Below are 13,984 nucleotides of genomic sequence, written 5' to 3'. Positions count from 1 at the left end.
AGCTTCCTCCTTTGGAGGAAGCCGGTTAGACCTGCATACGTTTCCATTTATATATATATATATATATATATATATACACACACACAATTGCAATTTTACCTTCTCTTTCTTTTCTGTTCTTTCCTTTTTTATTGATCCCTATTATATTTTGTTCACTATTATTTACTTATATTTTTTTTATTGATATTCCTATTCATTTATGTTTATACTGTTTTTTTTTTTAGATATTTTTTTTTTTGTACGATTTAATATTTCGAAATATATACATTCTTCATTTCCAACCGCAATGTTCTTAAGCCATCTTTTATTTATATTATGCTGGCTATTCTCTTCTGATGAGAAGCATTTAGCTCCGAAATGGCATAGCCTAAAGTTTTTTATTTTTTTATTGATCTGATAATATTAATAAAGTTCTATGTAACTTTTACTCAATATATTAATTGCACCTCTTAGCCGAGTAGAGCCTGTTGCATTTTGATTGGGTTTGCTTTGTTAAAGATATATTCTTTCTTTCATTAAATGTATATATATATATATTTTTCCATGGTAATTTCCTAGTTTAGTGATGTAAATTCCGGATTTGTTATTGTTGTATTCTTGAAAAGGGTCACAATATACATGGTTGCTAGTCAGGTGAAACAAACAACTAATTAATAAAATGAAGACAGGTTTATTGCAACAGAAAATACAATGAAGAGAGATATCAGTAAGACATCACTAAGAAAGATAGCAGTGAATGCAGTGTTCGCTATATATAGTTCTTTGTATTAGTAAATCCACAAAGGACGCGGGGGGGGGGGGGAATAGGATATTCTAACAACAGTTAATACTAAATTCATAAAACAAAAACAAAAAAAAATCGATTTAAACGGATAAATATTGAAAACACTCATTTAAAATAGATGAAAAAATCGAATGCCTTTTGCCCTTGATAAATCGTGATTTATAATAAAAATAAAAAAATTTAAAAGTTTCAGAATTGGATTGAAAAAAGTGGAAAATATTTTGACTTACCATCTTCCCGGCTAATTGTAGGTTTGTACCAAAACTTTGACGTGTCCTTTACAAATTTGGGGGTGGTTTGAACCAGATCAGATTCTGAAAAATCAAATAAAATTTTTTGTTTATTTAAAAATAAAAAAAAACACACACAAATGAGAAACATGAAATAATGTAACATGTCGGTTAGGCTTGAACCGTGTTCATTATAGTTCAAACCTCTCTTGGACCCCCCCTCTCCCCAATACTGTTGAAAAAGAACAACCAAACGAAAAGGAATCCGACTCGATTTTTTTTTTTTTTTTTTTGGTTTTAGCAAAAGGCATCTATTATTACTTTTCAAACAACGCCTGCTTGTAATTTTTTCCTAACTGTTCATTTCGTCTGCCATGAGATTATCAAAACCTCACCATCACTACAGAACCACACGTCTATCTCACTTGGCACACATTTTTCATTCTGCTCCTCACCACGTGGTGCATTTTTCTTTCCTTTTTTTCTTTTACTTCTGATGCCAATCTGCGCACACTTGGCAATTTGCATACGTGCTTAAACAGCTGCTACAAGTAATCATTAGTAATGGAAATTCGGTAAATTTGATAACGTATATAGAACGGCTCATCAAGAACTTATTTACGTTAGACTTGAACACAACCATATTGTAGTCAGCTGGAAAGCAGGAAAACGGAAGACAATTCCACAGGCGTGCAGTTCTAGAAAGAAGCTTTGTTCATGGAATCTATGTTTAGGTTTAGGCACAGATAAAGAGTGGGGGAAATTATTGATAGTGTTTTCAGCTAGACGAGGTTTCTTGTGAAAGTTTGGCGAGGAGGGACCATAGACTGAAGCTCAGTCGAACACTTTCCATGAAAATAACGATACATCAGAGACAAACTCGCAACATCTCTTCTGTGAGATAGAGGTTGCAGGGAAGAGAAAAGGACATCTTGTACGAGGCTTCGAAGTCTATTTTGAACTCTCAAGGCAGGACAAGTCCTTTCTAGCAGCTCCTGCCCAGATGTGGCAACAGTATTCCATCCTTGGACGTACCTGGCTCTTATATAGATAGAGAATTGCATCATCTTCAGACAATTCTCACCTGGAACCGTAGAGATTCAACGTCTCTATCCACTGCGCCACGGGCCCTGAAGGACGATCAAGGTTGAATTTTTTGATCTTATAAATTCAGGTTTTCTTTATTATCTGATCTTCCATGGTTGGGTCCGTACGGAATGGTATATTATTTTTTAATTGAAATTCATTGAGATGTATTATTTATTGCAGACTATTATAACCTCATCTTTTCTCAGAGAAATAGTTGGACGAAATTTTTTTTTTTTTTTTACACAGTGATCACCACTTATCAAGGCCCGGAAGCCACTCAGGGATAAGGGTTATTGCAAGTACATTACGTTAGTATGGAGATTTGCTGAAGTGTTTAATTAAGGGGGCAGTTCATTAGGAATTTGTTAACATTGGACTTGAAGACATCCAAGTTATAGTCCGGAGGGAAGCAGGCAGACGGAACAGAGTTCCACAGGCGTGCAGTTCTAAGAAAGAAGCTTTGTTCATGGAATCCGCGTTTTGATTTAGGCACAGATATAGAGTGGGGGAAATTTTTCACAGTGGATTCAGCTAGACGGGTGTTTTTCGTGAAAGATTGGCGAGGGGGGACCAGAGATTGGAGTTCAGACGAGCACCTGCCATGGAAATAACGATAAAACAACGGTGAAACAAGAAAAGATGAGGATAATTGTCCTCAATAAATAAAAATTAATAAATAATACTCATCTCAATGAATTCCAATTAAATAATATATAAACATTTGTTTACTAGCGTGGTAGTGGGGGTGAGAGGAACCCGGTTGTAAAATACGCTTAGATATATCTTAATTTGTCCAAATTTCATATATATTATTATTATAGAGTGGTGATTTACAAAATTAAAAACAAAAAGCATTTGGTTGCCATCAGCTAGAATCGAAACCGAAACCAAAACTATAGCATTCAAAGCTGGTGACGTTACCACTGTACCAACGTGACACACATATGAACTGATTAAAAATTAAAAATAAAATAAGATGAATGTACAAAATGTATAACGATTTTTTTTTTTTTAATGTTGATCCATTTTGGACCAATTAAAAACTATTTTAACCGGCTACAGGCAAATAAAAGGTCCTTAAAAATCTAATCATTTGAGACACCTAGCGCTGCTCTGTCACTTTTCGTTTCGGAAAAGATAGAGTTTGAAAATATGGAAACAGAGAGACAGACAGAAAGACATGACCTTTTATATATTAGATAAATCAAAGTATTTTTCGAAGTCATCTCGTCTTTATCAGAATAGACAGTGTTTTCATCTTTTTTTTTTTTTTTTCATCTTATTCATCCCTCAAGATATGATGCCACTAAGAAAAACAAGGTGTGTTCGGTGTCATCAACGGTGATTTTTAAATGTCCAGGTTAGAAGGTTCGCATGGTCGAGCATAAAATTATATACGGATATGTTTTCTTCGTGATAAAAGCGTTGTTAAATGCAACACGAGGGATAAATAAGATTAAAAAAAACAAAAAAAAAAAAACTGTATCCTGATGAAGACATGATGACGCCGAAAAGTACTTCGATTTATAAACAAATAAATGTTTGTTTGTTTTGTAAATAAATCTGCGTTGAATTGGTTTACTAAACTTACATTTTGAATTTGCATTTAAACAATGCTTTTATCACGGAGAAAACATATCCTTATATATATATATATATATATATATATATATATATATATATTTCATTTATTTCGTTATAGGAAAACAAATATTTGAAATTAAAAAGTTGAAAATGATGCTATAGTATATATAACCCTAAAACAAACAAAATCACCGAACAAAAAGCAAAACCACAGAAAGCATTATGTAATATAGTTTATAAACTAGACTTACATCTGAGGAATTTGGGTATTTTTTTTATGTATTGTGATATGTTACGCCCTAATTAGTCATTATTAGTTTGTTGGCCATTTGAAATCATTTTTCTCGCTTCGAAACGCAAATAATTGTGCAATATTTTGTTCATAACTTGAGATCGTTCCCACATGGGAACACGCCCTCATCTCAAGAATGGCTTCTGGTATAAATATGCAATCTTCAACGTATAACACACAGGAAAAAAAAAAGTAAAATGTTAAAATATCAGCTTTTAATTTCTACTGTCAACGAAGAAGTTGATGCAGTTTTATGTTTATGTATTTTTTTTAGATGAGGATAAATAAGTTGGATTATGCAGACTACTAATCTCATCTTGACTTATTTTCATAATGTTTTAGTTGATATAACCTCCGACCAGGAATCTTTCTATAAGACTCAAGAAATCTGCACGGAATTTCGAACGGAACCGGGTGTAGCATGCTCTCGTTTCGCCTGCCATGACTGGGTAAAAATCCTAAGTAATTTGCAATTGTATTTTTGAGTGTCGCCTGCACTGAGGATTGAAACTTCAACTTCGAGAAGAATGTAACTTGCGACTAAATTTTTCCAAGTACTACACTATGCAATCGCCCATACAGATTCCAAAGTTCAATAAGATATACCTGAAGAAGGTCGGTTATATAAGGCGAAACATTGTGAAAATGACACCAAAGATGTAGTCTGAATAATCCAAATAATATGAATCCAAGAACATAAAAAAAATTTCGGTTTTCCTTTTTCTCATTCTTGGATTATTAATTCCATAACAAAATACTTCCCTCCCCCGCTCCTACATAGATCAACATTTTTCTTTCGTTCTTTCCCATATATAAACATCTTTCTCAGCATGTGTTTCTAGTCTCCTCTCTTTGACTAAAGGTTCTGTTGATTATATATATAAATAAACATTAAAGTAGAGGTTTTCTTTTTCTGGCGATAATTGCATTTCGGTATGAGTTACTACCTCTGGGAGTGTTTTTTAGGAAGTTGTCTCTCTTACATCCTAGGAATGTTGGTTGGTTGGTTGTTTTACGGCATATCAACCCTTTTCGGGTTATTTAATGCCGAATCCAAAGATTTTGAAGAAAAATTTTTAATAGAATATATTTGTTGTTTTCAAATCAGTTTCTATTTAACCCATAGTTGGGACTCTAACAGGTACTACCATTCCGGGCCAGAGTGGACCTGGGAGCAATGGTAATTAAAGGATGGCTCCACACTCCCCAAAGCCCGCAAGCTGGGGCCTCACCACTGGATATAGTTTAAGGTCATATCCAGGACCCCTAGGAATGTGGACGAACATATGCATGTAAATATCTACACACACACACACACACACACACACACACACACACACACACACACACACACACACACACACACACACACACACACACACACACACACACACACCAATAAAGTTAAGTTTTTTTTTCTTGTTTTGATATTGATATTAAAAGCCTATTTTTTCTATTTAAAAATTATTAAAAACAAACGTCTTAATATACTCAGCCATGGATATGTGAGCGACTATATGGAGTTTAACTAACTTGCATATACCTTTGAAAAACGACCATTATTCATTTTTATGATTTCTCATTATATGATTAGTTTCATTTAACAATTCGAATTTTATTTACCTTTTCTAAATTCTGCATAATTGTGCAGAATTTAAGATGAAAACATTTCTCATATAACATGAGAAATATTTGGAATCAAGTCTCCTCTTGTTATTTCAGATCATTTGAAACCATAGAAGTAAGTTTTAGTCTCCCCTTCACAAAGACCAGAGGTTTTGGGGAAATATATATATATATATATATTCTTTGTTTATGTCATTTTCATAATGATTATAGATAAAATAGGTATCTACAAAGCTTCAGATGAAATTGTGTTATTTTATTGCCTAAAATGTATGTAGAGTTTTTTTTTTCTGACATTAAAGTATATTAATTGGTTACACATTCAATAACAAAGCAGATTTGCAACTTTTAAAACACTTTGGTGACAGGCACATTTAATTAATGCCAGGAGTTGGGAATAAAGTTTTTTTTTTTTTGTAACCTTTAAAATATGTCCATTCGTCATTTTTATTTTTTTTTATTTAGGTTTATTTGCTTTGCTCATGAAATCTAGACAATCTAGTTTGGAAATGTGACTCGTACATTGTCTGACATGTGCGATGCAGACAATATGGCTGAATAAGATGTAGACCAACTGATTGCAGGAGACATATTGTTTGAATAACAAATCCACTTGCTAAAAAGTATTTAAAAAAAAAAATCTAAGCACAGATGTTCTTAACATGCGTCCATTCAAACCGTGTACGGCATAATCAGGTTTGACACACCGGTTCCTGTCAGATCACCGAAGTTAAGCAACCATGAGCCTGGCCAGTACTAGATGGGTGACGATTTGGGACTTTCCGGTCTTGTATGTGCCCTCCACTTATCTTAGCATTGTTTCCAATCGTCTTGGAATTCAAGCAGTGCTGATTCAGGAGATGTGATGTTGAAGATTGCACAACTCTTGCCTCACAATTACATGTGCAACCACCCTTACAGGGGATATCCATCGTCTTTCGAGACTGAATTATTTTATGACCAGGCAATGGCTGGTGATGCGCTAGTAACAAAATAAAAATAATATTTGCTGCTTTTTTTTTTTTTTTTTTTTTTTAAACAATTTCAAAATGCTTTTTCATTTGACTGTCTCCTTTTTCCCAGCATTTACAGATTTTCAATGATTAAATGCTATGATATTTAACAGGATCCCATGCTAACTGTTCAGCAAGTCTACTTGATACTGACCAATCATTTTGCCATCCTTTATTTATATATATATATATATATATATAAATAAATATATAAAATAGTAGCGTTTGTGCGTGTGTGTGTGTACAACTCCTCTAAAGCCCACACCACTGAACCGATCATAACCAAACCTGACGTGATGATGGTCTCCTAGGGATGGTGCACAAGGTTACGGTCAAGATCAATAGCCTATGTATATATACTCTCCTACAGCCCACACCACTGAACTGATCATGATCAAAATTGGAATGATGACGGTCCCCCACCTAGGGATGGTGCACACCAAGTTGGAGTATCTTTGTTATATCTTTCATAAAAATGTGTTTGTGACACTAAACAAATGTTAACCATTGTGATTCTTTGTAATTGCTTCAAATTTTCATATGTAACAATATAAGTGTGAACCTATTTGCTTTAACGTTCATAGTTGGATTTCAGTCACTTCAGGAGGAAGTTCAGAAAATTTTAAACACTTTAAGCAATAGTTGCTCTTGCAACATCAACTACAGCAAAGGATGCTGCGAAACACGGGTATCTTTTCTAGTAAAATGCTGTTTGTTATGGCCCTTCCTCTCGCTCTGTCTTGTTAGGACAAAAGACCAACTTGTTTTGAATCACACGTGAAGGTCGTGTGTTACGACTTCAAATCCTCTCATGATACTGTTCATCATTAAACTGACATTCATATTAACTCTTATCCTCGAGTGGTTTTTGGCCATGTCATAAACTCTTCCATAAGTAAACACTGATAGATATCAACTAACAAGCATCATTTCATGTCATTAACTATTATCCTTGAGTAGCATCTGGTCTTGATAAGTGGTGACTCAAAAGTAAAAAAGACACAAAACAAAAATGTTCTTTAATAACATCCTATGTTTACACACGTTCATTAATTCCACTTGAAATTATTTTTGAACAGCAAAGAGAATTTGTTTTTAATGAAAATCTTGTCATATGCGTGTCAGTCATGTTCTTTTAGCTGTTAAACACAATTTCTTCAATTTTATTAGTGAGGCCCCAATTTGGGGGTTGTGGGGGAATGTATAGTTGCCCTTTAATTACCATTGCTCTAAGATCCACTTTAGCCCAGAGTAATAATACCTGTTGGGCATCTGGTGCTACCAGATCAGGTTGTCTGAACATACTGGCTTCCTGACCAAAAAATGCACCAACCATTACAAGCGACTGGGGACTGCCTGTGAATTAATATTCCCATGACACTTCCTCCCTTGGAGAAAGCCAGTTCAACCCACCTAGGGTGAATACCGTACAACAGCAACAACAATCTGTTATGGTTTTAATTTTCATTTGCAAGGGTTTAATCTATATAATTATAAAACTCAGATCAGCTTGCTTGGGCGTTAAAACCGTCCATCCGGTTTCTGACTTCTGGTTTTAAAAAAATCATATTTATAACTATATTTATTGCTTTTAGTAGTGCTCCTGTGGATTCTGACGATTTTTTTTTTCAGGCATTACTTAAATATTTTCTCATTAAGGAGGAGGGAAGTAGAAACTTGTTTTAGTAGTGCTTTTAATAGGGCCTCCTTAATTTTAATTAGTGCTTGCAGTAGTGCTTTGGAGGCTTCCTGAGCTTTATTTTTTTCACTGATCACTTAAAATGTTTTCTGAAGACAATATCATCTCAGAATCACTTTTTATTTTGAACATTTTTTATCTTACCCTTTAAGGACCAATCGGTAGACTAGTATATATTAGTGTTGCAACGATTAATGGGCATTGGGTATGAAAAAAAAATAGGGATAGTTTGGGGTATCAAAATCAAAAAAAATTTGTTTCCGATGTCGAAAATGATTCTCTTGTTTTGTTTTTTTAAACTTAATTTTCCATTAGTGGTACTAATGATAAAATAAATATTGATTGATTTTTAACTACCAGTGAAACTAAAATCTATAGATTACCCCCCCCCCCCAGTGTATTTTTACGTTTGTGAAAATATATGCCCATTTAACATGGGTTTTACAGTACTCTATAAATACGAAAAAATTAACTACATATTTAGTGTATTTTTTTTTTTTATTTCCAAATGGATGAGGGAGTTCAACTGCTCCAATATTTTTATTTTTCTAAAAAAAAAAAAAAAAAAGAAAGTAAATCTAACTGCAACTAAATAGGATGATCAATTTATTATTTTTTTCAGAAATATTCTGATTACAAATATATATTTTTTAAATCTAAATATTTCAGAGAAAAAAAATCATTCTGGCACGAGATTTTATTTGAAGTTAGATTAAACTTTTCTCTTTCTGTAGAGAAATAGATATTGTGGAAGTTGAACTCCACCTCCCAGCAAAAAAAAAAAAAAAAAAAAAAAAAAAAATCATTTATAAAACCACGATCTGGAAAACTATTTCTAGATTTTATTTCTAGCTGAGAACCAACAGAAATCGCCTTGAATAACAAATTGCTTCAAAAGAAAGATTATCAGCTCCAAGATAATCTGAAAATAAGCATTCTTCTCTTTGCTTTTTCCATAGCCACATTATACCTGGGGATTGGTAAAGGACACCGTAAGGTAGTGGTTCTCAACCTCTTTTACATGGCAGCACATTATTGAGTTTATTTAAATTTTTGCAGCACACCTATCATAAAAAAATATTTTCTGCTCATAAAAACTTTTTGCAATAAAATAAAAAAGCGAAAAAGATTATATAAAGAGAATTTTTATTCATATAAATGAACGTATCCTGTATTCAATATCTGGTATAAAATAATAATGGTGAATGTGAGCGGGACAATTGTGCCTGGTGTTTTTTTTTTAACTACTGCAGCAATATGTGGGTGAATGGGAGAGAGATACTTAACTCTTTTTCAATATTTTTAAAGTCTTTCATGTTTTATTTTTAATGTTGTTTAGGTAAGACATTCAGAGTTCACGTAGGTATGGAATTGAGGATAACAGATTTTGATGGCTTTTTTTTTGGGGGGGGGGCAGGGGAGTTGGGGGGGATTGAGTGGTGTCACCATGATTAAGAAATTAAATGATTTTATTAAACAAAATTCAATTAAATGGCTTCTAGCTATTATCTCTTTACGGAACACCAGTAATTGTGCCATGGCACAGTGGTTGGGAACCATTGCCGTAAGGTCACCCTAAAGCAACAGAATTATTCAGCATTTACCCCTCCCCCGCTTTCACCCAACATTCTTCTTTTATTACATAGCAAATTGACTTTCCCAATAATTCTCTACATTTTTGAGGGGAAATTCCATTTGTTTTTTTTCTTAATGATTTTTCCGTTCCTTCAAAGTTTCACCATTTTTGCAACAAATTGGTTAATGAATGTCCTATCGCCTGCTGAAGATAAACATATTGTTCTATTCTGGAAGAAGCTGTTTATCCAAGAACCAACATTTGCATCCGGACACACGGAAATGATGCCAAAACGTTAAGGGTGCGTGACTGTTAAAATAGTTACTGGGGATGGTGAACAAAAATTTATAGTGATAGAAATAATTGATTCTCCTGTAGCAGATATCTCCCTGATACTACTTTCACTTTTTCTCACTCATATGTCCCTATTCTGAATTCGTAGCAGCGTGCCGACATCAGTGGACAGTTTTTTTTTTTTTTCTACCAAAACTGTCATTAACAATGTTTTCTTTTTTCTTTTTAATGTTTAACATATTTCAAACTGATAAATTATTTTCATTGTGCAATAATTTAAAATAAAAAATAATTTCGAATTATTCAATCACCAGGAATTTATTTACATTAGACTTGAAAACGACCATGTTATAGTCTGTTTCATTTCATTTTTTTAAATAGTATTTTCAAGTTAAATTCAAAAGTGGACAAAGGTAATTTGAAACCATACTTCCTCCCCTCCAGATTTAAGGCGAGCAAAGACTCCTAACTGCTGGGTGAAGTGCAATAAACTCAAGAATTATTTGGATTCTTCAGACTACTGTGTTTTAGTTTTTCAATCTTTGTGCTAAATAGCAACATTGATGACTGCCTATAAAGATTATTTTGTTTTTAGCAAAATAGAAATATTTCCTCTGATGAGATGTACCATTTATTGAAAATCCATGGATTAAGAAAAAAAAAAAAAAAAAAACAACTTAAAATTTTTGTATGCCTTGTCGAATAAATTTGTCGTAAATTTTTTTTAATTTACTGAATTTAATAGATATATATATTTAGCACTAAATCGGGATATTTACATCGAGAAATTAAATTTTAACAGAGTACAAAATAGACTTTGTGGCTTAGTGGGGGATGCCCTTTTCTCTATCCTGCAACCTCTCTCCCACAGAAGAGACGTTGCGAGCCTATCCTTGTTTTATCATTATTTCCATGGCAGGTGCTCGTCTGAACTCCAATCTCTGGTCCCCCCTTGCCAATCTTTCAAGAAAAACACCCGTCTAGCTGAATCCACTGTGAAAAATTTCCCCCACTCTTTATCTGTGCCTAAATCAAAACGTGGATTCCATGAACAAAGCTTCTTTCTTAGAACTGCACGCCTGTGGAACTCTGTTCCGTCTGCCTGCTTCCCACCTGACTACAACTTGGATGTCTTCAAGTCCGTTAACAAATTCCTAATGAACCGCCCCCTTAAGTAAACACTTCAGCAAATCTCCACACTAACGTACTGTATTTGCAATAACCCTTATCCCTGAGTGGCTTCCGGGCCTTGATAAGTGGTGACCACCGTGTAAAAAAAAAAAAAAGAAAAAAAAAAAGAGGTTTAAGTATGTAGACTCCCGCGTTTGACAGAAAGATTTCCAAGTTTGGCAAGATACACTCAAAGAAGGTCAGAGGTTACATCAACCGAAACGTGAAAATGACGCTCAAGATGAGAATAGTAGTCCGAATAATCCAAATAATATGAATACCGATTTAGTATTGACCAATTAGAATGTTGCTTAACTTTCATCAAAATGATACAGATGAAGAGAAGTGGACACAGGAAATGGACAAAACGACATTTTTGGAATCGAGATGAAAGAGAAATTCGATAAAGGGGGGAAAATACAGATCAGTCGGCATGGATGCTTGAAGAAATAAAAAACAAACCAAAAAGAGCAACGAAAAACAAAACGAAAAGAAAAAGACAGGAAGTTTTTTTCAAGCTCTCAGCACTAACAGACACGCATTCAACAGTTGACTTTTGCTGTCAAAACTGATTACAGTGGAATGGAGACCATTCGTTTTCTTGCAGACGAGAGATAATCCGTCTATTTTTAACTTTGTTCATTTAGTTACGAAGCATATGGAAACGGAATATTAACTTGTTTTTATTTTAACAACTTATGAAAGTCATTTTACAGACGAATGTTAGTACTCCAGGAAGATGTACGGTATCTACAAGAATGTCTTCATTTAAAAGAACGAAAATCTCACAGAAATATCTACCGCTTTTTCTCTCGAAATACAGGGTGTCCCAAAAAATTTGACGTCATTTTAACTCGGAAACTACTCAATTTCTTGAAACACCCTGTATATATATTGACTGTATACACCCGGCGTTACCAGGTCGAAACATATTGAAGGGTTTAGTCACATATACCGAATATCCTTACCTCTTGAAATTGGACCACATAGTGGATTTATAGAAACATAAAACACATCCATTTCCATTTAATTGGGATAAGTATCATTTACTGATTTATTTATTGCAGTTAAGAGATTCAGAGTTCTTATTCTGTCGTGGTTACCACCTGAGGAATAGTTGGCCGAAACGTTGTGAAACAACTAAAAAAGATGAGGATAGGTTGGTTAGTTGGTTGTTTTTGTTTTACGGCATATCAACCCTTTCCAGGTTATTTAATGCCGAATCCGGTGATTTTGAAGAAAATTTTTTTAATAGAATATATTTGTTTTTTGTAAGCCGGTTTCTATTTAACCCATAGTTGGGGACCTAACAGGTACTACCACTCCGGGTCAGAGTGGACCTGGGAGCAATGGCAATTAAAGGGTGGCTCCACACTCCCCAGAGCCCGCAAGCTGGGGCCTCACCATAGGATATAGTATAAGGTCATATCCAGGACCGATGAGGATAGGAGTCCGTAATAAATAAATTAACATCCATTTTCGTCTATAAAAATTAAACGGGAAATAACTTTTATAGCTTAAAGGGAAAATAACTCTCACAGTTGAAATGTTTTTTTTTAAAAAAGCAACTGGTGTCGAGTAATAATAATAAAAATGAATTAAATATAAACTAAATTAGAAATAAATTAAATTAAATCAAATTTAAGGAATGTTTCTAAATAGAACAATTAAAACGATTCTATTACAACAAATAATTAATAACATGGAGTTAATTATTAAAATAGATGTTCTTTAATGTAACAGAACATATATGAGCGCGCATGAAAATTGCAGCAGCAGCAGAAGGATGGATGACAAGTGATTGTATTACAAGTAGGAGCAGTATTTAAACACATATGCAAATTGGCAAATGTGCTCGGACTTGTCTCTAAAGAAGGGGGAAAAAAGGCCACTATGTGGTAGGGGAGAAAATCAAGTCCACGTTGAAGAAAATGGACGTGTAAAATAAAAGACAAGAAATGGCTGGCTACGCCGGCAAGATGGACGATGGCAGACTTAAGCTGGTGTAGAGATGAGGAGAAAGAAAAACGATAATAAACAACTTGTGTTAAAAATAAAGAAAAGACGAGTTGAATTTGTTTTATTTGTTTGTCCATTTACTGCGGTATGCACGTTATAGTAATATGCAAATGAAGTTACTTCTTCAACATAGATTTCCTTTGCGTAAATAGTATATATAGAAATCATGTCGTATGAAAATGTGTAAACGTCTGCTTTCGGTACAAACATTAATTTGTAAATATTAATCAAATTGTGAACAAGAAACAAACGGACCGGAATATGACTCTCTCTCTCGCTATATATATATATATATATATATATATATATATATACATACACACACAAGTGAACTTCTCTGTCTCTACCAAACTCCTGTCAATTTTTCGTCTACAGGCTTGAAACTTGATATATAAGGGAATTTAGACCCATGGAACAAATTTGATTTGATCTTAAGCCGATAAAAATAGCTGCTAAGGGGGAATCATTGAAAAAAAAAAAAACCCCAACAAATGGAACCAAGTAGGGATAAGTTGACTTAAAGTGGTCTTTTATGCATGCACAAATATACATTTATAGATTAAACAACAGTAATTTTTAACTTTTTATATTCGCATATGGATGTGGTT

The 13,984-nt window shown here is 33.7% G+C and overlaps 1 protein-coding gene across 50 annotated transcripts in view; it reads right to left on the bottom strand.

Moving 5' to 3' along the window:
- The window catches only part of LOC145291925 (tensin-3-like), a 1,436,242-nt gene that overhangs the window by 40,534 nt on the left and 1,381,724 nt on the right, over positions 1-13,984 (bottom strand). For all 50 annotated transcript variants that reach the window (XM_080137783.1, XM_080137795.1, XM_080137791.1 and 47 more), the window contains one exon: positions 1,015-1,098. In XM_080137783.1, coding sequence (XP_079993909.1) covers positions 1,015-1,098 — 84 coding nt within the window. The remainder of the gene's footprint in view (positions 1-1,014; positions 1,099-13,984) is intronic.

This window comes from Euprymna scolopes, chromosome 13 (assembly GCF_053919585.1).
Source record: "Euprymna scolopes isolate OS-2025 chromosome 13, ASM5391958v1, whole genome shotgun sequence".
Classification (NCBI taxonomy): domain Eukaryota; kingdom Metazoa; phylum Mollusca; class Cephalopoda; order Sepiida; family Sepiolidae; genus Euprymna; species Euprymna scolopes.
This window is presented reverse-complemented; position numbering and strand designations above follow the sequence as displayed.